The following is a 24431-nucleotide window of genomic DNA, read 5'->3' as shown; positions in this document are numbered from 1 at the left end:
TCATCTAAAGCTGGCTCGGAATCCCTCGAAAGGGCTATCAAGAAAAGAAGTGAAGGTCAGATCGGGCGGGGACCTGGTTCTAGTAGGTTCTCTTGGGCACCCGGCATGGTCGAGAACTATAGTTGGACAATTGGGCACTTGATTATAGCCCGTCAATTACTCACTTAGCTGCCAGTAGAAGGAGAATAGGTCCCAGCGATGCGGAACTACGTGGAGGCGATTAGCTGGTCCCATGTTCTTCACCCAGTATGAATCTGTGTTCTCGCTCATCCCGCTCGCTGGAAAGAATCCTTTGGAGCCTATTCCAGTCCCCGCCTCATCTCCATCTAGCAAAAGAAGTCAAGGGATTGTAGGCTCATTTGATTCTGAAATATTAGATAAAACCCGCCGAAGATAATCTCTATCTATCATCAATATATAAGTCAGAGTCTTTCCCGCCTCAGAGAATAGTGAATCAGGCTCTAATCCCGGTCCAGTCCATTGAGAAGACATGTCAATGCGGAATAGGGAGCTCGAGCAAATAATAGAAGATCTTCATTTCGACTTCTCTCGATCCTACTTTACCCAAGATTCCGCTTCGCTTCAGATCGAATGTCGATTCGACAAAGCTTATCCGTTATCCGTTGATCCGTTCTTATCTAGCACTTCTTCTTACTGATCGAATAGACCTAATCAGATCGTTTAGACCTGATCGAAGACTATGCCTAGTCGAGGAGCTTAGATTTTGGAAGTGAAACTCTGTCTTGGGTAAAAGAAAGTAGGAATGCGATAGCTGGTGGGCTCTGGACGGGAATTGAACCCGCGCGACTTGAGACTTGATCACTCTGTAACAGCGTTTCCTTTCACTTAACTCATTCGTCCTACTGGATGGATAGCGCACTCATCTCTAATATTAGATCAAACCAAGCGTAGGAATCTCTGTTTGCTGCCTTGGAAGAAGGAGGATGGTTTAAGATAGCATTCGCTAAGATGGGCTGCGTCACGGGTCTGTTGGCGCTCATACTACCCAGCATTCCAATGATTATTAGAAAGCTCTCATAGTCACTGTCCTTCGCTCCTCTTATTTACAGAAATATGAATTAGGAACTGGACTTCGCGGGCTCAGCTACTGGGATCCCTTTCAAAGAAGATTACTTACTACTTATTTCATCTGTGATTGTCCGAAGGTGCCGGTCCTTCATGTCATTACTTAATCAACTCGCCTTTTCGGGCCAGACTCCAAGTCAAGAGCTCCGGTCGGTACAGACTACTTTCTCCTCTACTTAGCTATCGCTAATTCTCCGCGTCCTTTCACCAATCCGTCGGCTCCTTTCACTGAAATATGGCATATGGCACTAGCTCGCTCTTTTCAGTCGCTCCTTGCCTGGCTTATTCATTTCCCGTTCAAGTAGCTACCGGCGCATACGAATCCTATCGAGTTTCATCTCTTGCCAAGAACTACAGTAGTTGAAAGAATGAATAGGCGCCTAAAGCAAAGCAGCGGATTATTCATTTCCTCTTCAGAAGAGTGATAGGCATCGAGACTTTTTTTTATTCCTTTCTTGCCAGTGTGGAATGTATGGGATTCTTGACCTGGAATGGTACTGCAACTAGTGAGATCCTGGAATGGGACAGCTGTAGATAAGGAAGGAAGGAGATAATAGGGGCCAACGAAGGAAAAGGAAGGAGCGGCCGGCCTCACCGAAGGAAAAGGAAGGAGCGGCCGGCCTCACCTCACTATCGACCGGAAGAGCTCGTCTTTCCATGCCGACCGAAGCTAACGAAGAACGGGATTCAAGTGATCAGCGAAGTCGAGACCGGTGGCTTTCTCATCCTCATTATCATATCTAATAAGTATATGAGTTCTCATCGAATTTAGCGGTTCTCTACGCCATCTCTTTCTTTCCACAAGTAGAGGAAGGACGGAGAGGGGGCTTATTATTCTTAAAGAAAGGGAAAGGATTCAAGTTCCATGTACGAGGAGGTAGGGGTGGGCTGTGGATCCGGCCCCGACCGTTGTATCATAGCAGCTCAGCTATCGGAGAAGCATTCCTTTCCTTTTTATAGCATGAAGCAAGTGTCCCGCGCCCGGGTGGAAGTCAGCATGGGAGTCAGATAAGATCACATCATCTGCGGTCCGGCCAGGAATCATCACCTCGGAGCTCTACGTCTTAAGTTGCTCCCGTTGGTCGCTCATATGAACTGCGCTATCGTTCGCACCTCGTTCCTTCTTCTTCAGTAGGTGTACCAAACTGAAGCATTAGACTCGGCTCAACCCTCCGGAGAAGGACTAGGTGAGGTGCCGCGTAGCACCTTGAGTTCGGGCAAGATTCTTTCCTGAGCCAAGACAAGAAAGCAAAAGCAGTGGTCTGTGTGGTGCCAAAGCGCCCCTATAGTATAATAAAAGAATAGATAGGCCCGGCTCACTACTCTTATTGGCTGAGATCCATAGTTCGTAGCAGATCGGATCCAGTTGGATAAGTGTCATTCCCCATATCTCGTCGGAAGGGCAAAAGCTCACCATACTTAGATAAAAGGTGCGAACGATAGTGAAGCAGCGAACTTTAGAGTGATCAACGACGCTACGCCGACCAGCGAGTGGAATGAGCGAGCGCAACGAAGGGACCATGAATCGCACAAGAGCATGCAGAGGACCATGCCTACCGCAAGCGAAAGTCATTACTCGACTCTCGTCATCTCTCATATCATATAAGAATGGAACCGGCGATCAAGGATGTAGAATAAGGCCGATGCTCATTACTCATAGCTCTGCGTCACGTTAGCTCGTGGCAGTCAATGGATCTCCTCGGAGCCTCCCTCCTCTGTTGGCTTTCCCTGATCATCTCAGCAAAGCACTATTCATGCGAAGTCGAAGTGGTTGCTAATCTTCGTGTGATAACTTCGAGTCAATAGCATCGGAGGCGGGCCAAATATATATACAGGGCCGCAGATTCAAGGGCTCGAAGCCCACTCCGCGGAATTTATATTCATTTTGGCTCATCATGCTATGGTTAAGTATTGTGCCGAGAACTTATATTATAGTAAAGGCGGCTAGTCTCGATCTTCTGTCCTGGGGTCGTTCGGAGGGATCGAAGGAAAGGAAGAACTCTCTGGTCCTCTCTTCCTCAGGTGACTCAGAAGACCTGGTCGAATGAGACTGAGAAGCTCCTAGTACTGGCGGATGAGAGATAGGCACGCCCCACTCCGACCACTGCAACGAGGAAGGCCGGACTATTCGTGGAGAAGACTCCCGAGATGCCATTGCTATTGACATGAGTGGATTTGAAATAGATTGAATAAGGATTGGACGCGTAGAGCTCTTTTTATCTAGCTCGATGCCCTACTCTACAGTGTGCTTCACAGGATGAATATAATATGGCCCAAGAGCGAGCCAGGAATATAATATGGGGCCCAAGAGCGAGCCGACCATAAGGAATTGCTCCGCTCAACTCGACAATTGGACTTAGATAGCGTATCTCTCTTATCTAGAATTGACCATTGCTTCGCTCCGCACCTATGCTGAAGTCATTCATTCCACGTACTCAAGGCTGAATTCCACTACTCCCCCACTTTCCTTATTTGATTGATAAGAGTTGGAGTCTCTTCCACCAAGCCTGAGGATCCGCCCTCTCTCTAGTCGCTATCCGCTCCAGTAGCCATCCGAAAAGTAGTGCAGTCGCTCGGCAATCACGTGAACGTTCGCAACCATACTAAGCTGAGGTCTGATCACGATCTAAGGCAGCCAAAAGAGTCAGCTCGCTATCTAACGACACTCCTCCTGATAAATAGGTATAATAAAGAACTATATAGTTACTATAATAGACTTCTACTGTACATACTAATATATGGGAGCACTCACTTGAGTCTAGTAGATAGGGAGTTGAGTCTAGTAGATATAGGGGTCTCCACTTCTCCACCATAGATCTTGGGCCCATGCATGCAGTCAGAGGCGAGAGTGACTATGAGTCTTTCTTCATGTAATTAGACCGATAGGGTATATAGTGAAATTGCTCCCAATCAATAAAGACCGGTACGGGAGTCTAGCACTCTCACTCTTCTAGTACAGAGCGAGGGAGGCTCTCTCTAACTAGGAAGCTGGGGCCCGCTAGTCCGCTAAAGAGTGAATGGTCTGAATAGGCTCCGGCTAGTCCCAGACGAGTCGGATACTACTCTTCCATCCACGACCCACGTACTCAGTCTCTTCTGCTCCGGCACCTCTGCTCCTCACTCCTCTTCTCATCGGCATCCGCTGCTCATCTCCTCGGCTCTTCCCTGTGGCAAATATAAATTCCGGCTAGGTGGTCCTAGTCCGGGTTGCCTAGAGGAGTCAGAATCGAGGCCCTAAATATAGTTAAATTCAAGACCAAGACCCGCCATACATATAAGTTCTAAACCTCAACAACCGACTACTGGCCTCCTACTTCCTGGCCTCCTAATTGTGGCTATCAGGGCCTAGGTGGGGAAGAAGAGAAGCAGCACTGGCCTCCTAACTCCTCTAGCTACAGGGCCATCTAGCCACAAGTAGGGAAGTAGGTCGGGAAGATACACATAGAACTTATATGTATGGCGGAGCAAGATACACATAGTCGATCGGGTCTCGCGTAGCACCGTGGAGTTTCTTCCCCCGGCCCATTCCTCTAGTCTAGAGCCAGCACCAGATAGCTTCACGCCCCAAAATCAATCTAAATTCCGCGTAATGGGTTGGTATAACGCTTCTTTCTCTTCCCATTCGTTCTTTTGTTCCCGCATTCTCTTTTCGACTTCGCTTAGAGTACTCTTATATAATTAAAGTAGATATGTGCTCTTAAGTAGTGCTGTGCTCATGGGATAAGATCGGGAGCCAATGATGAGGCGGGCTCAGAGTAATGAAGCCGGGTCCGGTTCACTATCTACTTCTGGTTGTGAATGGGAGAGTGCCTGCTTCCATCCCCAGGGGTCTCACTCTTGGCGAGGGCTAATCTAATCTTTCTTGCCACCTAAGAATATAGTCAATTCCGCGAACGATCAAGATAGTCAACGAGAGCGCATCCCGACCGAGCGAGTGGAATGCGATAGCTGGTCCCGCCTCAGGCCCAGTGAAGCGACCCGTGACACTCCCCTAGGACGAGACCTCCAATGAGCCGTGGGAATATCCATCCACCCCGAGACTTGAGAGACCGGGACTGAAGAAAGCATCCCCATCATCAGACAATTCGCTAGTTCAGGCTGTAGAGGTATAGCAGCTGGTAATCACACGGGGAGAGAACGAGGAGAGAGTCTACCTGCCCACGAGGAGTCCTAAGAGCCTTAGAGAAGGGATGAAAGGTAGATGTGATGTTCATGGCGGACGCGGACTGCTGAGCAGACGAGGTTCCATTCAAGTCTGTGCCTGCGGCGGTGCGAAGCGAAGGGTAGTGCGCTGGTAGTTTAGTGACTTCCTCTCTCCAATGCAGGAGACTACTGGGATTAGGATGAAAAGAGGACTGAGGTGAGGAGCAGAGGACGAAGAGCTGAGGTCCTCCGACAGAGCCGGAGAAGAGAGCTCAGAAACCAACCGAACGAAGGGAAGAACTCTAGAGCTACACTCACTCCACAGCTAACCACTGCTAGGAATCTAGCTAAGCTAAACTGGAGGTCCCTAGGAACAACCAAGGGAGCTAGAGGAGAGAAGCCCTCTACTTATATATTAGAGCAGGTACGGACGCTAACTATGAACCCTTCCATTATAATCTAATCTAACCCGGAGCGGAGCGGGTCAAATAAAGTAGTGCTCAGCGAAGCGGTAAAATAAATACGTGGAGCTGAGCCCGGAGTGCGTCAGTCGTGAAACTCTGTGCGGCAGCCCGGACCCGGAAGCTTGCTCGACTTCGCTTGCTAGCCGAGCTCTGCTCTTCCTTCCCTCAGCTCATCCCGTCCCGCCTTTAACTACTGAGCCCATGTAGTTCTAGGGACCTCCCTCTCGACATCCATTGCTTCCATTGCTTGCCATAGACGCTTTATTATCTTTCTTAACTGACCTAATTAGCGACGCGAAGTCGGAGAAGGCTAAATGCGGTAGAGAGACTAGCGGACTGACTAGCGGAGTGCAATCCTTGAAGTAGCGGAGTGCATGAGTTCTTTATCCCGAGATAATTGCTGAGTTTCATGCTCGCAATCGTCGAAGAGCTTTGTCGAATGAGACTAGTAGGAAGGCCTCACTCAGAGGTCAGATCCGAAGCGCTAAAGAAAAGAGCTCCCTAGCTCCGTAGTTGGGATCAGTCCATCCTCCTATCATGGCAGCTATTTGGACTCCCCCGAGAGGCTACTCCTCCAGAGGTGGGCTTGAACTCATGAGCTGAAGCGAGCCAACCATTCCTTTTAAAGACTCCGCTTGCCCCATTGATAGAGGAGTGAATTGAGCGACCCTACTACTGATTCTCCGCTGCCACTAGTAATGATGGAGCGAGCACACCAGCAAGAAGTGACGAATGAATGAGCAGGCCTCCCATGCGGAGAACGAGCTGAGATGACCGAGAGCCCTACTCCACCGAAATGAGATTAGGACCAAAAACAGGCTCCTCCATCAGGTGCACCTGACCGAAGCTGGGGTGCCTATCCCAGAAGAGCTGGGGTCCACTATATGAATGAATGCCGGTCCCCGAAGAGAGCAATTGAGCCGAAGTCCAAGAGCCGAGAACCAGGGCATAGCACTGGGGATGTTAGGCCATTAGTCCAAGGCCGGGAGAGCAAGCCAGGCAAGGAAATAGAAGAGCTAGCTGAGATGAGAGCAACCGAAGAGCTAGCTGAGAGGAATGGAGCTACATCTTGGGCAAAATAAAGTAATAGCGGCCCTGTATATATATTTCAATTGAAGCGAAGCGGGTAAAATAAAGTAGCCTACTTAACTTGGCTCCTTGCTAAGCGGAATGCGGTAGTCCTCTTCGCATTGAGTTGGGGAAAGAGACCGGACCGGGGCGGGATCAAGTGAGGGGATCTTGCTTAGAGAGAGCGCAGACCGATGCACTAATAAGTAGGGAAGGAAGGTGCGAAGCGAATCAGCATATAGTGAGCGAACCCAGCTAGCGCTCAAGCAAGGCAGCATGAGTTCTCTGCCACGGTTCCATGCTCGGAAGGACGGGCGAGAGTGAATGATGCGGGAGAAAGAGAATAAAGATGCACTTCTCAAGTCGAATGTCTCATTAGAGATGGACGTCTTTCTTAATGCGAAGTCGAAAGCGTCTCCGCGCAGCTTCAAGCAATGGCAATGGTTTAGTTGACTCCGGTCACGGTCGAGATTGGGGAAAGAACCTACTAGCGGGGCACCTCTCTCTCCTGTCCAGAAGCCCTCTCCGGTTTAGTTAAATCTTAGTCTCCAGCTCGCTCCTGGCTCAACGGCTAGTCGGTCCGAGGCAGAGTCACTCTTCAGTAGTCCCTTCCTTTCCTCTCCTTTCCCGCCTCAGATCATTAAGATAAGTGGGAAGCGAGCAGACATGCAACCGACGCCTTACTATAATATAAGTTCCGCCCTAAAATAAATATAAATTCCGACATGCCTTTCTTCTTATCCTCCGGCTGAACCATGATTCGACTTCGCTTCACTTTTAGGTGGGTGTAGGCATGAACTGCTTGCTATGAGTCCGGATCGGATAACAAAATAGAATTTATCTCTCTTCTATTACAATAAATTAAATCCGGCAAAAACAAGAATAGCAATTGTTCTGAATCGGGCTATTCGAGAGTGCTTCGGCTGCGTCGGGACTCGGGGCTTACTTAATAAAGACCAGTTCGGGTCCTCTCTACCCCGGGAGCACTGCTTCTCCATCAATGGCTCCTTCCTTGGTGGAATCGCTCATGATGGTTCAACTCATCCGGCCCCTTTCTTCGGTCCTTCCTCTTCCCAGTTAGCCATCGGTAGGCATGCCTGTCTCTACATTGGGTAGGACCCGGCCCGGCCTCTTTTCCCGTCCCATTCAAATTATTCTATTCTGTCTCACCCGTGCCCGCTACTCGTTACTAAGTTCGCTCCGCGCCCCTCTCACTCGAGTTGGTGGGATGAGGATCAGTAGTCTGTTGATAGGTCTGATTCTATGTCTCCGAATGGTTCGACTTCGCTTCCGTTCAAAGCTACGCAAGGCAACTATCTTCTCCGAGACTCTTATCTCCGGATTTTTTGATTTATAATCTAAATAAGCATACGTGGGGGCGTCTACTATTTCTTCATTAAATTCATGGTAGCTTGCTGAATTCTACTATAGTAGCACCTACTTTGTGAAGCTGACTAGAAGGATCCTCACTCTTTCTCTAGTACTTTCTTTTACCCAAGATTCCGCTTCAATTGGCCGCTCCGCACCTGATCGAATAGACCTAATCGAACGAAGTGTCTTACTGTTGTCAATCAATTATCTTCTGATCGAATAGACCTAATCTTTGAAGAGGTTCTTTTGGATATCAAGATGCGTGTGATCCGAATGAGAAAGAAGGATGTGATCCGATCTCTCATATATACCACGTGCGAAAAACAGATCTTTTGTGGGCCTAAGTGCTGGCTCGCTGGGTTAAATTCCCGTGAGGTTCTCGACGCTGCCAGGTTGATGCCGACTCATGCTACCGACCGGCTACGGACCAGTAGAGATAGCGGAGCCCGTGAGACCTATGAGTCTCATAAAAGATCTGCCTCTGCCGAAATGTTCTTAGTGCTTCCGAAACCTAGTTAAGTAAGATCATTCGCTGGGCCCACTTTCACTCTCCAGAAGGAACTCCTTTCTCGCCTCATCTCATCTCTATCCATCATAGAGAGTGACACGAAGATTAGCAACTAGATATGAATGAGTAGGTAGTGCCTTTGCTGAGATGATCCGCTTCGCACCTTCTTCCATCGCTCGAGCTCAAGTGCTGCTCCATCCAATTCGGAGGGCACTATAGCTGTCCGGGCTCCCGTGAAAGACTACTTCTTTCTTGCTGAATCGGTTCGCTCCGCACCTAGTCCAAGGCAAAGGAATGAATTAGTCCAAGCTTCCTGCTTCCTAGTGATTAGGACATATATAATTATATATATTCCCAGATACCACTCATGCGGGACTACAACTCCTATCCAAAGTAGCCGAACTCGTGATCTCATGACAATGGTCTTCATGCTAGGCGGGTTAGGAGGCCTATTCCCAATCCAGTGCCCGAAGAGCCCTCTACTCCCGAGAGTTCAGGACCGGAATGAGAAGCCGAGCGTCTATTAGATGATAGCCGCAGAGCCTCCACCCTGCTCCGCACCTACTGCTTCGGCCCTGTATATATATTTGGCTCCTCTTCACAGGAGATCAATTGGTCGCTTCTTGCTCATTGGTTTCGTGGTCCCTTCCTCTTCTCGCAAGATCAGTTCTGCTTCTCATCTCGCCTCTCGACTTCGCTTAAATAGAATAAGTGGCATGCTTGGAATGGAAATCCTATTTATTCTATCTCTATCTCTACGAAGTGAGGACCTACTTAACTCAGTGGTGAGAGTACTGCTTTCATACGGCAGTAGGGTTCTTTTCCATTAGTAGGCCGGGCAAGCAAGGGAGAGCGGCACCGAACGAAAGAACAACAATTGAACTGAATGAATGGACGTGTTCTATTATATATGATATGAATAGAAATAACCCACGAGAGGCTCCTTCGCATCTCTATTCTTTCTTTATCTATGATTCGCTTCTTTCTCCCCCTTCGCTTTCTGAATGAGCTCGATCATTGATTGCATTTGCTCTGGTTCGTTCGCTCGTTCGTTGTACCATCCGGTCGTTCGCTCGTTCCTCGTGATTGTGCTCGCAGGTTCGTTCGATCAGGGCATTCGCTCGTTCGCTCATTTCCTTGGTTTGCTGGTCTTTCTCGCTCGTAGCACGAGTCGTTTTTTCACTCGCTCGATCATGGCGTTCGTAGTTCGCTCCTGGGTTTTCGTTCGGATTCGTTGTACCAACTGCATTAGCCGGTGTCCTCTCGTGGGTGGTTCTTTCTATTGCGTTCTGTGTATTTGGTTTATTTCGTTCTATTATAGTGTGTTGTGTTCGCGTCAATAGCTTTTTTTGGCTTTCCTTTCATCCTATAGTTGGATGTCTTAGTTCTTACTGGTGATTCCGCTCGTAATTTGGGTTCTTTTTGAGGTTCTTTGTGGCGGGCTCGTATCGCATCTATCATTTCTTTTCTTTTTAGTAAGAAGTGTCGCTACGCCCCTTGGTTTTCTCCTTGCTGTTGCTCTTTCTTGCCGCAATGTTTTGTAGGAGCTGGGTTCATTCCATCTTTTCATCTGCTCATGTCGATGTTTCGTGGGTATCATCCCTTTGTGGGGTCTTTGCGTATTCATTTCATGGTGGAACTTTCGTTCGCTCCACTCCTTCCCTCTTGAAATGTAGGGTAGGGCATTTCTTGCTAAGCTCGGCCGGGAGGACTACAATAAAGAAAATAAGAGGATCCGGTTCTCGACTTCGCTTGGGCTTTAGGTTCTGTTCGAGTCTTTTCTCCTTCGACTTCGCATTCGCTTGCTCTCTTTTAATGAAGCAGTCGTTGTTCTCTGCCGCTATGTCTAAGCCCCGCTACTCTTCTCCGACTTCGCTTGCTCCTCTCAAAGGCTCCTCGCTCATTCCGTTGGTTCAAACTCTTTCCCTACTCTTCCACTCTTGAGCAAGACATTCTTCCTCTTTCCAGTGCCTGGTCCAGCTATCGCAAACCGATAAAGCAAAGCAAGAAGTAAACCGAGCAATGAGCAATGATAAAGATAGGAAAAGCAAGCGAGTGAAACCATGAATGCGAAGTCGAATTTGCATAGAGAGAGAGCTTGCTAATTCAACACAAGAAGGTATGGTTAACGGACTTCGACTATAGGAGACCGACCTGCTATAGATCAGTGAGGCCTTCTCTACCATGCGTACGTACCTTTGGGACTGGATCCTTTAATGATAATATAAAGAAGAGTTGCCAAGACTTTGGAGCCACTTGCCGAGTGAGGCGGGGGAGACAGGAGTTGGAGAAGAAGCCCTCACCCCGGACACCGCATATTTCCCTACCTTAAGACCCCGGCTGCTATACTAGGTGCTAGGCCTGCGAAGGGAGTAGATGTTGAGGTGCAATCTCTTGAAAGTCCCTCTTTCAGAAGTATTCTCAGAGCTCTCTCTTGATCTTGCTTGCTTGATTGATTCTCCTTCTTTTTCTCTTCCGGTCTGGCTGGATCTATCTCTATCTCAGATCGAATTCGACTTCGCATGAGAAGTTCTTCTTTTCGACTTCGCTTCTGATTGATTGCGATGGCCGGCCTTGGTCTCCTTCGCATTGATTGCCTTGCCATGGAGATGGAGATGGAGGGGAGGGCTTAGACGAAGCGGGAGAGCCGAGATCCGGGACTCAAATCCAAGCAATGGGAAGAGAGTCCCCCGTGACGCTGATAAAGTCCTCAAAAGCTGGATCATCAGCCGAACAAGGATCTGGCAATGCCCCAGCAGCGAGAGCTCTTTGATCTCTTATGAGAGCACAGCCATTCAAGAACAACTGATTGAGTCTCCAATCGTTGTCACCAGCTCCGTGATCATGACAGCACCCGTTTTACTGATCTGCGGGAGCTTTACCAAGCTGTCTGAACGATAGAGGGATGCAATACGAACGATAGAGGGATGATGCAATACGAAGAAGGGCTTCCTCCCGAGACAGGCAAGATCATCCACCATAGCTGAGTTTCATGCTTGAGGCGGACTAGCTGAGTTTCATGCTATCTTCTCAGTTCGACTCGCATGTGTTAAGCATCTAGCTAAGTGAGAGTTTGTTCATGAATGATCGTTTTCGCAGCTGCAGTTTTAACCGACTTGGACGGCCTAATATAATAATAAGTCGCGCTAAGCTCCGTGACCGCTATTGCCAAGTACAATGGTTCCCGCTGCTACTCGATCAACAATCAAGCTTCACTCATACTAACAAAACAAGCGAAGTCGATGAGTGGAATGAACGAGCCAGTAAGTAGAAAGGAAGCGAAGTCGAGAGAACAAAGTCAATAACAAACAAGGACGACACCCAAGTTAGGATCCGAACAAGGACAAAGCCCCCTAAAATAAATATAAATTCAGCACTTACTATAATGCCAATATATATATACAGGGTTGAATAGAACTACTTTTGCAGGCACGCAAGTATACTGGTAATAATTGGGTACGAGCATCTTTTTGCGCGACGTGGGATCGACCCCCGTACTAATTTCCTTGTTCCTCTCCCTGCCATATTAACTTTAAAGCGATCCTATTCCTTAGATATCGATACTCTCTCCCTGCCATATTAACTTTAAAGCGAGCACTTCGTCCCATGAACAGAATCAATTAAATTATCAAGAGCAGCTGCTGCCGAAAGAAGTACTTACTAGATTTTTGGCCGGATAAACTGCATCGTGGAGGGTTCGGGACTAAAGGAGCGGAGCCTACTCGCACTCTATAAATTGGGGCAACGGCATGAATCTATTCGGCTGCTGCTCCTGTTTGAGGCTAGGCACCCGTTGGCGTAGCGTAGATCAAAGAAAAGGTTCGGGACGAGTTCAACTAAGTGAGTTGAGGCGGCGGCACCTGTTAAAGGAGCTAATGAAAGGGGCGGGCCTCATCCTGGGAACCGGGGCCAGTAGAGGCAATGTAATTTACTTTCATTTGTCCGTATAAGCTCCCGAGTCTGTTCCTGTTGCTTTTCTAGTAGAATCCAATCCTGTATAAGCTGGCGTAGCTCCTTTTAATTCGGGTCTTTCAGAGGGACGAACGGCTACAACTAGGAATGCACTGAAGGCAATGCCAAGAAATCCTTCTAAAGCATAAGCTCCATGAAAAGCCAACAAAAGGCCTACTCTCTATAAATTGGGGCACCGAACGGGGACCTGCTTCTTTATTCTAGTAATGAGTCCCCACCTTCTTGGAATGAACTGAAAGAGTGAAACCTCAGCTGCCGAATATTAGTATTAGTTTGAACAAGAGGTGCCTAGCCAGCTGCAGTTTACCCAAATAAAGAGGGAGAGAACCCGAACGCTATAGAGAGAAAGATAAGTACTATAATAAATTCCTTCTAAATTATTGTATATAGTACCTCCCGATGAAAGACTCTATTAATCAACGGGTGCGGAGCCTCACATTCCAAAGAAAGAGCTTTAGTGCATTACGCCATTCACTCTACCAGCCCTTCATGAACGACTGTTTTGAGTTCAAACGTTTTTCTATATGCTGGCTGCTGAGGCTCCGTTTTCCAAGAGAAGGAGGTCATGGAAAGAGAAAGAAAGGCTATACGCCATGAACTAAAGCAGCAGCTGTAAATGGGCATTCCAAGAGTTAATTCAAATATGGCAACAACCCTTCCAACGTTGGCAACAAGAATAGCAGGAATTCCCTCTTTTTCCCGACCGACCAGTTGCTTTGATAGTGGAATCTCTTCCGGTAGCGAATGTTGCTGCTTTCCTTCTTCTTTGCTTTGAGTCTGAGGGGCTTTGTAGGTACATACTAAAGACTTCTTAAAGCAGGTACCCCCGTCGTTCTCACTCGGACCTTATCCTTTTGCCCTTGCCTTAGTTCGTTCAGTAGAGTCCCTTCCTGTTGCAGCTTTGTCCTTGAATGGGAGCGTAAGGCACTTCTTATATTAAATACGCGGAGGGGTTAGATAGGCTCGCCCTGTATATATATTTGGCGATAGCGACGTGGAGTGATAACGACGCGATTCAGTTTCAGTTCATTCCAGTTGAGTTTCCAGGCCATTCAAATTAACACAAGAAAGATAATGAATTTATATAAGAGTCAATTCAGGTTATGAGCCAGAAGCAAGAGGGTTCGGACTCGTGAGGAAATCAAACAGCAGCCTACAAGGGGCGCATTAACTCTTTATCTCATCTCGGAGGGGTACCAGCTTATTCAAACCAACCATTAGTCCACTCCATTTCAGTCGTCCCTAAATTCATCACTCTTAACGCGTACTTTCAACCATTCTTTTTTCACGAATTAACTCTACTGAACTCACTAAGGCATCTGCTTAAAGGGCACCTGCTTCTATAAGTTATACGTCCTTTCCTGTTGTGAATGACTCCTATCCTTAATCAATATCTGGTTATATACCATTCAAAGAATATCTCAGTTCAGATGCAGCTATTGGCACAATGCTACGAACTCATACCTATTACTCTAACCCTAAGACAGACTACAGAGCTTCAACAAAAGCTTATACTTATACTGACTCGTACGTTGCTCTTAAAAGAGTTGCTCTTGACCCCCCCATAAGCTCCTTTACAGGTGCCTCGTCCCGTCGTTATCACGTCGCGATGCAGTCGTTAATTTGAATGGCATTGCACATACCTACGTCGTGAATGTTGCCATTCACTCTTTCCATTCACCCCGTCGCTATCGCAGCAGATTATTACCAGTATAATTGCGTGAATTACAGGGCCGAGCGATAGCGACGAACGAACTCACGTGACGAACGAGTGATAACGACGTGGACGACGCCATTCACATGTCGCGATGCTCATACCTCCTCTTTCTAACCGCATCGCAACTAAGGAACTCTAAAGCATCGCAACTAAGTCGGGCTGCAGTTGAGCCCGTCCCGAGCCCTACTATAGATCTTTCCTCGATTTATATTTATTTTAGGGGGGTGAGACCTCAGCTCCATTGAAGTCTTTTGTCAAAGTGCCTGTCCGGGAGCTACTTAACATTCTTTCTTATCAAGGGTTGGGTTCGGGGCAACAACAAATGCACTTCCGGAATTAACAACTGGAGCTGCTGCCGGCGCCAATAGCTTAAGAATCCTACTTTCCATTAACTCTCTCTACCGGTACGACTGAAACGGAGTTGCTCCCGAGTTGTACGCTGTTGGCTCCGCTCCTTTTATTGGAGTGCCCGGCCACGTCGCTGTCGCAGTCGTGCCCGCAAAAAAAAGTAGTTCAATTAAAAAGAAAGATCGACTTACTGTTTTGGCCCTCTCTCCCCTCTGCTTGCGTGTTGAATTTAGGTGCAGGGAAATAAAAATAATCTTAATAAGCAGGTCCGCGTCATTATCACTCGCTCCTCGAGAAGGACAAGATTCAATCAACCAAAGAAAGGCCTATCTCTTAACAGATTATTACCAGTATAGTTGCGTGCCTGCAAAAGTAGTAGTTCCTAAAAATAAGCAAGAGTCTCTTATCTGAATGGACTTGCGCAATGAACTCTTGCGCGTCTAACTCACTCGCCCGTCGTTGCCTCGGGCCTATGGTCGGCCCTTATAGTCGGCCCTGACTCTCTCTCTCTCTATCCTCGACCGCTTCTGGCTATGTCCCATGTACTTCCTTTTCAATATAAAAGTGAGGTCTCTTTCTACTCATTTAGGCTTTGACCCTGGCCTGCTGGTTTAAAAGTGAAGATTCCTCAGAATCATTCATTCTGGCTTGACTTCATTCGCTATTAAGAAGACGGCCCACGCAAGACAAGATGTCAAGCAGCCCCCCGGGTTGGGGTAGTGGTTGAGTGGTCGAGTGTCGAGCCCGGCCCCTCTTCCGGCTTGCTTCGCGCATAGGCAACACAGGTAAGGAGAGAGGGCGGATCCCGGGTTCTGAGCCTATGGATCTGCCTTGGCCGAGGGCCCTGTATATATATTGGCGAGCCTATCCGCGTCTCCACTCTCGCACATGATGTGCTTTATCCAGTTAAAGCACAGCCACTCTTGCATATGATCGTCATTAATCACTTCGTGCTTCTATTCACTTTAGAAGTGCTTTTATCGGTATTAACTTGATTGTCTCTTTCTTTTCTTCTTCTGCGTACGAGGATGAAAGAAGAAGCGTGAAGTACGGGATCCAACTGCAGCTACTATTGAGGGAAGAAAGTCAACAAAGACGGGAGCGGGACTCTTCCCTCTTTATCTTTCTCTCGGGAGGGAGGGGAATTGAAACTGTGAGTTAGAAGTGATCCTTATCCAACTCCCCGTCTGACCTCATTATTATTATAAAGTTCGGGAGCGGTCTCATCGCGCATTCCGTGCTGTTCGGGAGGAATGAATAAGAGAGCTTGAGCGACAGATGAGGTAGAAGCGGCCTTCGATGCCCCTCTGATGAACGCGGGTGCCCTTCTCCCGTCTTCAGTTCTGATCCGGTTCCGGATTATGATTCAAACGCTGCTGAGGCATCCAACTCCGACCTCTTATTCGTAGATAGAGATCTTTTCACTGAAATGGAACTCGTAAACTCAAGAGCTTTCTGGAAAGTGTCTGCAGCTCAGACCTAATGAGGGGTGGGGCAAAGAACTCAGTCTGTCGGAGTCACTCTGACTGTGAATAGACCGTAGTACCGAAAGCACTGCAAAGGAAAGCTCACGCCAGACACCACTGGACATAAAGAGCAGCAAGACTCTACCGGAAAGGAAAGCTACCGAGACTGACTACCTCAAAGGATGAGGGATGAGGTTCGGACTAATAATAGGCTCGAGCTCCTACTGACATTCGATCGCTTTCACGGACTGAGTTAAAACTTCTTACAGTTCATTCTCTTCCTGACTCTTCAGAACCGCTTCATGGCATGGAATATGAGGAAGGACGGGTGACAACACTCTCTTATCGACTTGCACTTGCAGTAGGTAGTCTCATATCGACTTGCATACAGAATAGAATGAGTCGTGCCCTCCTTGTAAGTTCCTAAAATAAATATAAATTGTGAACCCTAGCACCTATGGTCGGTACAGGTTGCTCTCGTTCGCAGCATTGCCCCGTTCGGGACTCAACAAGACCAAAGAAAGATCAGAGTGGAGAAAGAGAAGAAATAGAAGAGATAGATTTGTCTTTGAAGTGCCTGTAGCTCCCGCGTATCTGTATTTCATCTTTCCCGTCCCGAACTCTGACTTTAAGGAGATTCCCGGCTGGGACACGTCGCCCCGTCGCTATCGCTCTCAACTCTACTTAAATGAAATGAGTTCGCCTCCTTGATTTAATGTAGGAGGGCGGACCTCTCCTTCACTCACTAGGGCAAGGGCAGATGTTATCTCTTATATATGAACTGCCTTCCGGTTCTTGCTTTTCCTGTCCTCGTATGCGTATCCTCCACGTCGTTATCACTCGTACCTTTCCTCTACTGGGGCTTCTTAATTCTTATTAGTAGTACGTGACTCGAACTCTGAACTATAAGCTATTCATATAAGAGAAAACACTTCTGGTTCGGAGCCATTCACTCAAGTAATTCACTGCGGGTTCTTAGCCTCTTCATCCCTCCACTTAGCAGTAGCAGTCGAGCATAATAAGTAGGAAGATCAGTGCCAACAATCACGAGTACTGACTTTAAATTCGAGCTTAATAATTCAGTCTTTCCTTTCGTCCATTCTAGTTGTTTTCGTCTTTCCGTAGCTTTCCATATCTTTCCCTTCCTCTCCAGTTAGTGGTGAAACTCAGTCTTAATCTGCTCTCCCCGCTGCTGAGCTAACTACTCAATTCCCTACCGACTCTTCCTATAGTTTCATTAGAGCTACTAAAGGGGTTCAATCCTACCAGATAGGCAATTTTAATTCCCCTCATTAACCTACGAAACAACTGCTACGGAGATTCATTAAGAAAGATCGGACTGCTAGAGCTACGCCCACTCCTTTTGTCGTGCCTCAACTCTTGGTGGAGCTCCAATAAAAATAAAAGAAAAGGTACGAGGAACTAAGTGAGCAGCTCTACCGGGACAAGACAGGATGAGCAGCAGTCGTTCATGGTGTAAGTGAATGGGGCGAGTGATAACGACGCGGTAGTTTTGTAGAACGACTACGGTATGCAAGTCCTAAAAGATAAGAGACTGCTGCTTTGTTCATGGTTATGTTTATCCGTTCTCTTCTAAAGCCTAAGGCAGGTTGAGTGTTCAGCGTACCGACCCATCACCAACGCCTCTTATAGAGAAAGAACATACAATCGTCTACTCAAATGGAGCATACCACAGCGGACTCTTCCTCCATACTTTCCGTAAAGCGCTTAGAAGTTCAGGAGAGTGAATGGAATGCTGACTTACTAAGAGCAGGGCTAACCGAACTGGGCTACTTTTACTGGTTTCATTTCCGAACAGAACAGAAACTCCCTTGAAGGGACTCAAGGCAAGAGTGCTTTCTCGAGGTTATGTAATAGCTCGCCATACATATAAGTTCTAAGGGTATCCGAGAAGTACGTTATTATAGTTAGGAAAGAGAACGTACATTCAGGTACACCCCGTATATATATTAAGTTCGTAATACTATAATTTGCTGCAGATCTTTCTACTCGTAGTGAAGAATGCCATTCACGCAATTATACTGGTAATAATCTGCTGAGAGAGGCCCGATAGGCTCGAGCGCATGTATACGCGAGAGGATCCCTGATAGGCTCGACTGATAAGGAGAGGGACGAGGAAATGGTAGATCAATAGTAGGGAAGGAGATAAATTGCCCTAATATAGTCGTAAATTGAGGAGATTTGGATTAGTCGTAAATAGCCTTTGGGGCTATTTATCTCCTCTGCTACGCATAGGAACTTATATTATAGTAAGGCGGCCCTTACTATATATTTGAACTTATATTATAGTATGGCGGATAGTCTACAATTGCGTAGCAGAGGAGATAAATAGCCCCAAAGGCTATTTACGACTAATCCAATCGACTCTGCTACGCAATTTACTCCTCTGCCCTAATATAGTAGTAAATTGAGGAGTGAAATTGCTACGCATAGGAGTGAAATTGCATAATTTACTAGATTTTTGGGGAACTTATATTATATACAGGCGGATTAGTCTACAATAGCCCCAAAGGGGCTATTTATCTCCCCAATATATAGTAAGGGCCTAATATAGTAGTAAATTGAGGAACTTATATTATAGTAAGGCGGCCCGGGCCGCCATATAATATAAGTTCAAATATATAGTAAGGGCCGCCTTACTATAATATAAATTCCCAATATATGGCCCTAAAATCAATCTAAATTCCGCCATACTATAATATAAGTTCAAATATATGGCCTAAAATCAATCTAAATTCCGCCTGTATATAATATAAATTCCCAATATATGGCCCTAAAATCAATCTAAATTCCGCCTGTATATAATATAAGTTCAAATATATAGTAAGGGCCGCCATACTATAATATAAGTTCAAAGGAGATAAATAGCCCCAAAGGCGTAGACTAATCCGCCTTACTATAATATAAGTACCTCTGCTACGCAGAGCAGATAAATAGCCTTTGGGGCTATTTACGACTAAGCCTAAAATAAATATAAATTCCGAATTTACTTTTATAGTTGGGGAGATAAATAGCCCCTTTGGCCCTGCATTCATAATATAAGTTCTAATCCGCCTGTATATAATATAACTCTGCTACCCTGTATATATATTGGGGAGAGAAATAGCCTTTGGGGCTATTTACGACTAAAGGAGAGAAATAGCCCCTTTGGCCCTACTTACTATAATTAAGTTCTAATCCTTATGTATATAATATAAGTTCCTCTGCTATGCAGAGTAGATAAATAGCCAAAGGGGCTATTTACGAAAGGAGATAAATAGCCCCAAAGGCCCTACTTACTATAATTAAGTTCTAATCCGCCTGTATATAATATAAGTACCTCTGCTATGCAGAGTAGAGAAATAGCCTTTGGGGCTATTTACGACTAAAGGAGAGAAATTGCCCCAAAGGCGTAGACTAACTGTATATAATATAAGATAAGTACCTCTGCTACGCAGAGGCATATAAATAGCCTTTGGGGCTATTTACGACTAAGCCTAAAATCAATATAAAGGAGATATTTACCTAAAATAAATATAAAGGAGATAAATAGCCCCTTTGGCGTAAACTAATCCGCCTGTATATAATATAAGTTCCTCTGCTATGCAGAGTAGAGAAATAGCCTTTGGGGCTATTTACGACTAAGCCCTAAAGAAAGATAAATTCTATAATAAATTCCCAATATATGGTAAGGGCCGCCTTACTATAATATAAGTTCCTCTGCGTAGCAATTTATACAATTTACTATATTTTAGGCATTCACGACTTGCGGTTGGCAAAGTACGAGCACTCATCAGTTGGTCCTCCCCGCTGGGGGGGCAAGCTACCGAAGGGAGCGCAGGGGGTTGACTGTCCTTTGTTAGGTCCGGTCATCTCGCTTCCCTTGCCTTTTCACTACCACGCTTGTCAGTTTAAGTCCAATCCTTTTCCGATTCTGATTCAAGTCTTGAGGCCCGTCTTCGGGAATCTACATCTACTTCGAGTCCTACAAGGACGTCGGTATCCCTCGTTCCTTTGCCTTTCAATCGCAAGAAGAGTGATTCTAGTGCGCCTTGCTTGCTCTAAGAGTTGATGGAAGTAGAGTTCTTTTTTTAATTGTTGATAGAGCTCGTGCATCTTCTTATGTTTCCGGAAACGGATTTAATTAAGTTGCCCTCATAGTCGATCAAACAAAGTTTGATCGACGCATTTAGATCATTGGGCTCTTGTGTTTGGTTTACAGGATCCAAGATAAAAACGATAATTTAATTAATGCGGAAACTTTAAATTATACCTTTTCTTCGGACTGTTGTGAAGGTAAATATGAAGGACTGTTGTGTTCCGCCAACTGCCTTTCTGATTGCCCAGGCATGATCTGTAGGTTGTGGATGAGAACTTGCAGGTTTATTAGGAAGCAAAGTATATAAAGGTCACTTTAACTCTCTAAAGCCTAATACTCACTACTAGAAAAATGTTAATAGACAACGCCCCAAAGACAACGGTTTTTAGCAAAAGCATTGTGGTTTTTTAATTTACAACGTTTTTAGTCAAAACCGTTGTCTTTGAAAACCAAAAGACAACGTTTGTTCAGAAAGCGTTGTCTATTAGTGTTGATTTTGGGTCAACCACAACACTTTTAAAAAATCGTTGTAAAAAACATTGTCTTTTAGTGGGTGTTTTGCCAAAGACAATGCTTTTAAAAAGTATTGTCGTTGACCGTTGTCGTTGAGGGTTTAGAGGGTTTATATCCAGGTTTTTTATCGGGCGAGTCCGCGATTTCCTTCGTGCGTACGCCTCATCTTCTCTTCTCCCGCCCCATTTTCGTCCCTCTCCCGCTCGCACCTCTAGCTCGTCTTCTCCTGCGTGCCCTATTTTCATGCCTCTCCTGTCCTCTCTCGACCTCTAGCTTGCATCCACTACAACAAACTCGACTTTCCGTAGTACGTTATTAACGACACACATTTATAGCGTGCTGTTAATAATACTTTTTACAGCGCACATAATTAAGTGCGCTGTAGAAAATATATTATATTTTAAAATCAACAGCGTGCGTATAATCGTGCATTGTGAATAGTATTTTTTACAGTATTTAAAAATTTTGCGCTGTTAAAAGAGGGTTAAAAAAATAATATTAACAGCGTGAATAGAGAATACGCGGTTAAAAATATAATAAAAAAGATAAAAATTTTCGCTCTGCCGCCCATTACATGCGCCTTTTCGCGATTTTCGCGACTTAGGTTTCTCACACTTCGTTCCTAAGTCGCGACTTAGGGTTCTCGCCGCGACCTCACTTCGTTCCTCGCCTCGCCTCTGTTCTTTGCGCTCGCGACCGCGTTCTTCGCCTCCCGCCCATTCTCTCGCTGCCCTAATCTCCCAACCAGCTCGCTCGCCGACCAGCTCGCCCGCCGCCCTAATCTCCCGACCGGCGCGCTCGCCGCCCTAATCTCCCGACCCGATTCGCTTGTCCTGTTGCACCGTGATAGGCTGGGCACGTCGCCGGCGAAGAAACTCGATCGGTAGCTCCTTGCTTCGGTTAGTTTCCCATTGTTCTCAGGGGTTACAAACGTTTTTTAGGCGTGCTGCTCTTGAGACGTCTGATTACCTCAAGGATGATTGTTTAAAAATTGATTGCACTGTTGGTGTTGTGATGTCAGTTGTGGACTCACCTAGGCTACACTCTATAGAAGTTCCAGATTCTGATATTGGAGTGCATTTTGGTTCTCTTTTGGATAGGCAGGAAGGTTCTGATGTGGTTTTTGATGTTTCTGGGGATAAATTTCATGCCCATAAATTGGTATTAGCTGCACGATCTCTAGTGTTTAAATCCCAATTTTATGAGAATCCAAATGGTGAGGATAATAATATTATTATTTCAGATATGGAACCTAAGGTGTTTAGGGTAAGGCTATTGATTTTCGTATTGTTGTTGATTTTCTTGAGTTATTCTAATTCCCAGCATGCTATTACATTTTTGGTTCATTGTTCCCAACCAGGCAATGCTGCATTTTATATATAGAGATTCTTTCATAGAAGATGATGAGACAACAAAACAAGACTCCCCTGAATCTTCTCCATCTAGCAGAATGGCTGCAAAGTTGTTGGTTGCAGCAGATAAGTATGGTTTGGAGAGGCTTCGACTTCTATGTGAGGCACATCTATGCAAGGATTTGTGTGTGGATTCAGTTGCCAACACTCTTTCACTAGCTGATCACTATCATGCTACAGAACTTAAAGTTGCTTGTCTTAAATATGTTGCAGAAAATCATGGAGATACTTATCATTTACTATTGAGGTTTTGTGTCCTTTTCATTAATAGGCTATTGAATAAGTATCTACTCAGGTTATACAGCATTTCAGTATAACCTATAGGAAGTCTCACTAAGCTTGCTTTTTCTCTAAATGTTTGTTCTTATGTTTGTTCTTACAGCATTTCAGCATGTCGAGATTTTGTTATCGAGAGTAGAACAATCACCAAAGCAATCCATGTCAAATGCACTTAAGCCATCAATGAGAGCACTGGTGGATAAAGAGCTCTTGGGACATTCTGAACTGGATGTGAAAGTGGCCGTTACATCATGCTTGAGTGAGATCACTAGAATTACAGCTCCTGAAACTCCATATGATGATGACCGTTACATCATGCTTAGGAGCTGTAATTCTTGGTCACTAGAATTTTTATTCCTATTATTCTTTTGCTCATTCAATAGTTTGCTTAATCTTATACTTCTTGGTACTTGTGAATTCTCCATCTTTTTCAGTAGAAGCTGATAAATATTACTTTAAACAGGCCAAATCATTCTGAGAAGATCTTTTCCTCAATGGAAATGATTATGACACTTGTGTTAGAAGAGAGTGAAGATATTTCCTCGGAGCTACTTTTATGCCTTATAAATAGTGTAAAAAGTGACAACAAAGTAAATTCCTGTCTCCTGAAAATTATTGGTCTGAATGACTAAATATTTTTCTAACTTAGCTAAATTTTAATCTCAGGATATCTCACACGTTGTACATAGACTGGGTGAAAAAGTGATCAGCAATTGTTCCGGGAAGTTAAAACCATATTTGTCAGAGTTTAAGGCAGCTGAGTACACTCGGGCATAAATTGATGAGGTGCGTTCCGAGGTGGCAGACTGTATACAAGATCATATTTATGAGTAGGTATGGAATGCTGATCTCCATAATTCCATTTATTTGCAATAAAGATATTTGTTTGTGATTCAAAGTTCATTGTGATAATTCTGCTGCTGTTGTGTCCATATTTTGGATAAATTAGTATTATCTTTTGGCAGGTTGGTCTTTGGCAGATGGACCTGCTGTTACCTAGTGATGCACTTGCTGTTACTTGGTGCTGCTAATGTTGTGATGCACCTGTTCTATTTCTGCTGTTGTTGGAGGATATTCTGTTGCGTTGAAACCTTTGTTATGGACCTGCTGCTGTATGGAGCTTTTATGTTGGAAGTTGTAACTTGAATTTGTGTTATGAACTTGTATAAGTTGTATGTTATGGACCTGCTATATGTTATGAATTTGTGTTATGAACCTGCTGTAAGAATGATTATTGTGTAAATATAAGTTGTATGTTTTGTATGTGATTTAGTAAATTTTGTAGCCAATGGTTTTGTATTTACAAAATATATTATTTCTTATTTACTGCTAAAAAAATCAAAAGACAACGCTTTTAAAAACGTTGCAAACCCCAAGCAATTTGTAACAAAATTACAACGCTTTTTAACCGTTGCAAAATGTGTTGTCATACCTATTAAAAACAACGTTTTTAAAGCGTCGCAAAAAGCGTTGTAATATTTACAACGCTTTTTATGCGTTGCGAAGGTGTTGTCGATGTTAACAAAGACAACGCTTAAAAAGCGTTGTCGTTGATGGACCCCTTTTACAACAGGGCCTCTTACAACGCTTTTTAACCCACAAAGACAACGCTTTTTCCGCGTTGTCTATTAACATTTTTCTAGTAGTGACTTATTCTAATCGGCCACTTCAGCCACCACTTCTACCACCACTTCAGCCACCACTTCTACCATATCTAGTATTCTATATATTCTTGTAATTCCAAATGCTTAGCAAAACAGGGACACGACACAAGAACCAACACCAATTTCAGGGGGGAAAACAGTTGGTAGCTGTGTTGTTGCCATGTGTTGTTGGTAGAATGCTTTGATTAGTAGGTGCTCTTCTTTGTTCTTAATTATGTGTATACAATTATTTGGTGTGGTGAACAGCCCATTTATTTCTATAATTTGTTGATTATGGGAGTTCTATAATCATGGTTCATTTTAGTTTTTTGTCACATTGCA

The 24431-nt window shown here is 45.2% G+C and overlaps 1 protein-coding gene across 1 annotated transcript; it reads left to right on the top strand.

Moving 5' to 3' along the window:
• Positions 1-232: 232 nt before the first annotated feature.
• On the top strand, positions 233-23446 carry LOC141832625 (BTB/POZ and MATH domain-containing protein 4-like). The gene is made up of 6 exons (XM_074720097.1): positions 233-349; positions 21394-21585; positions 21677-22021; positions 22116-22419; positions 22550-22774; positions 23412-23446. The coding sequence occupies exons 1-6, from the start codon at positions 233-235 to the stop codon at positions 23444-23446; spliced, it is 1218 nt and encodes a 405-aa protein (XP_074576198.1).
• The last annotated feature ends 985 nt before the right edge of the window (positions 23447-24431 follow it).

Source organism: Curcuma longa, chromosome 7 (assembly GCF_044706935.1).
Source record: "Curcuma longa cultivar G26 ecotype Majalengka, Jawa Barat chromosome 7, ITB_CL_G26_1.1, whole genome shotgun sequence".
NCBI classification, from domain to species: Eukaryota; Viridiplantae; Streptophyta; class Magnoliopsida; order Zingiberales; family Zingiberaceae; genus Curcuma; species Curcuma longa.
This window is presented reverse-complemented; position numbering and strand designations above follow the sequence as displayed.

Bases quoted from the DNA above. Each gene is read 5' to 3' on its own strand.
- LOC141832625 (XM_074720097.1), top strand. From the start codon at position 233: ATGTTCTTCACCCAGTATGAATCTGTGTTCTCGCTCATCCCGCTCGCT. The intron at 22,022-22,115 runs GTAAGGCTATTG...GTTCCCAACCAG, and splicing joins TGGAACCTAAGGTGTTTAGG to GCAATGCTGCATTTTATATA. The intron at 22,420-22,549 runs GTGTCCTTTTCA...TTGTTCTTACAG, and splicing joins TCATTTACTATTGAGGTTTT to CATTTCAGCATGTCGAGATT.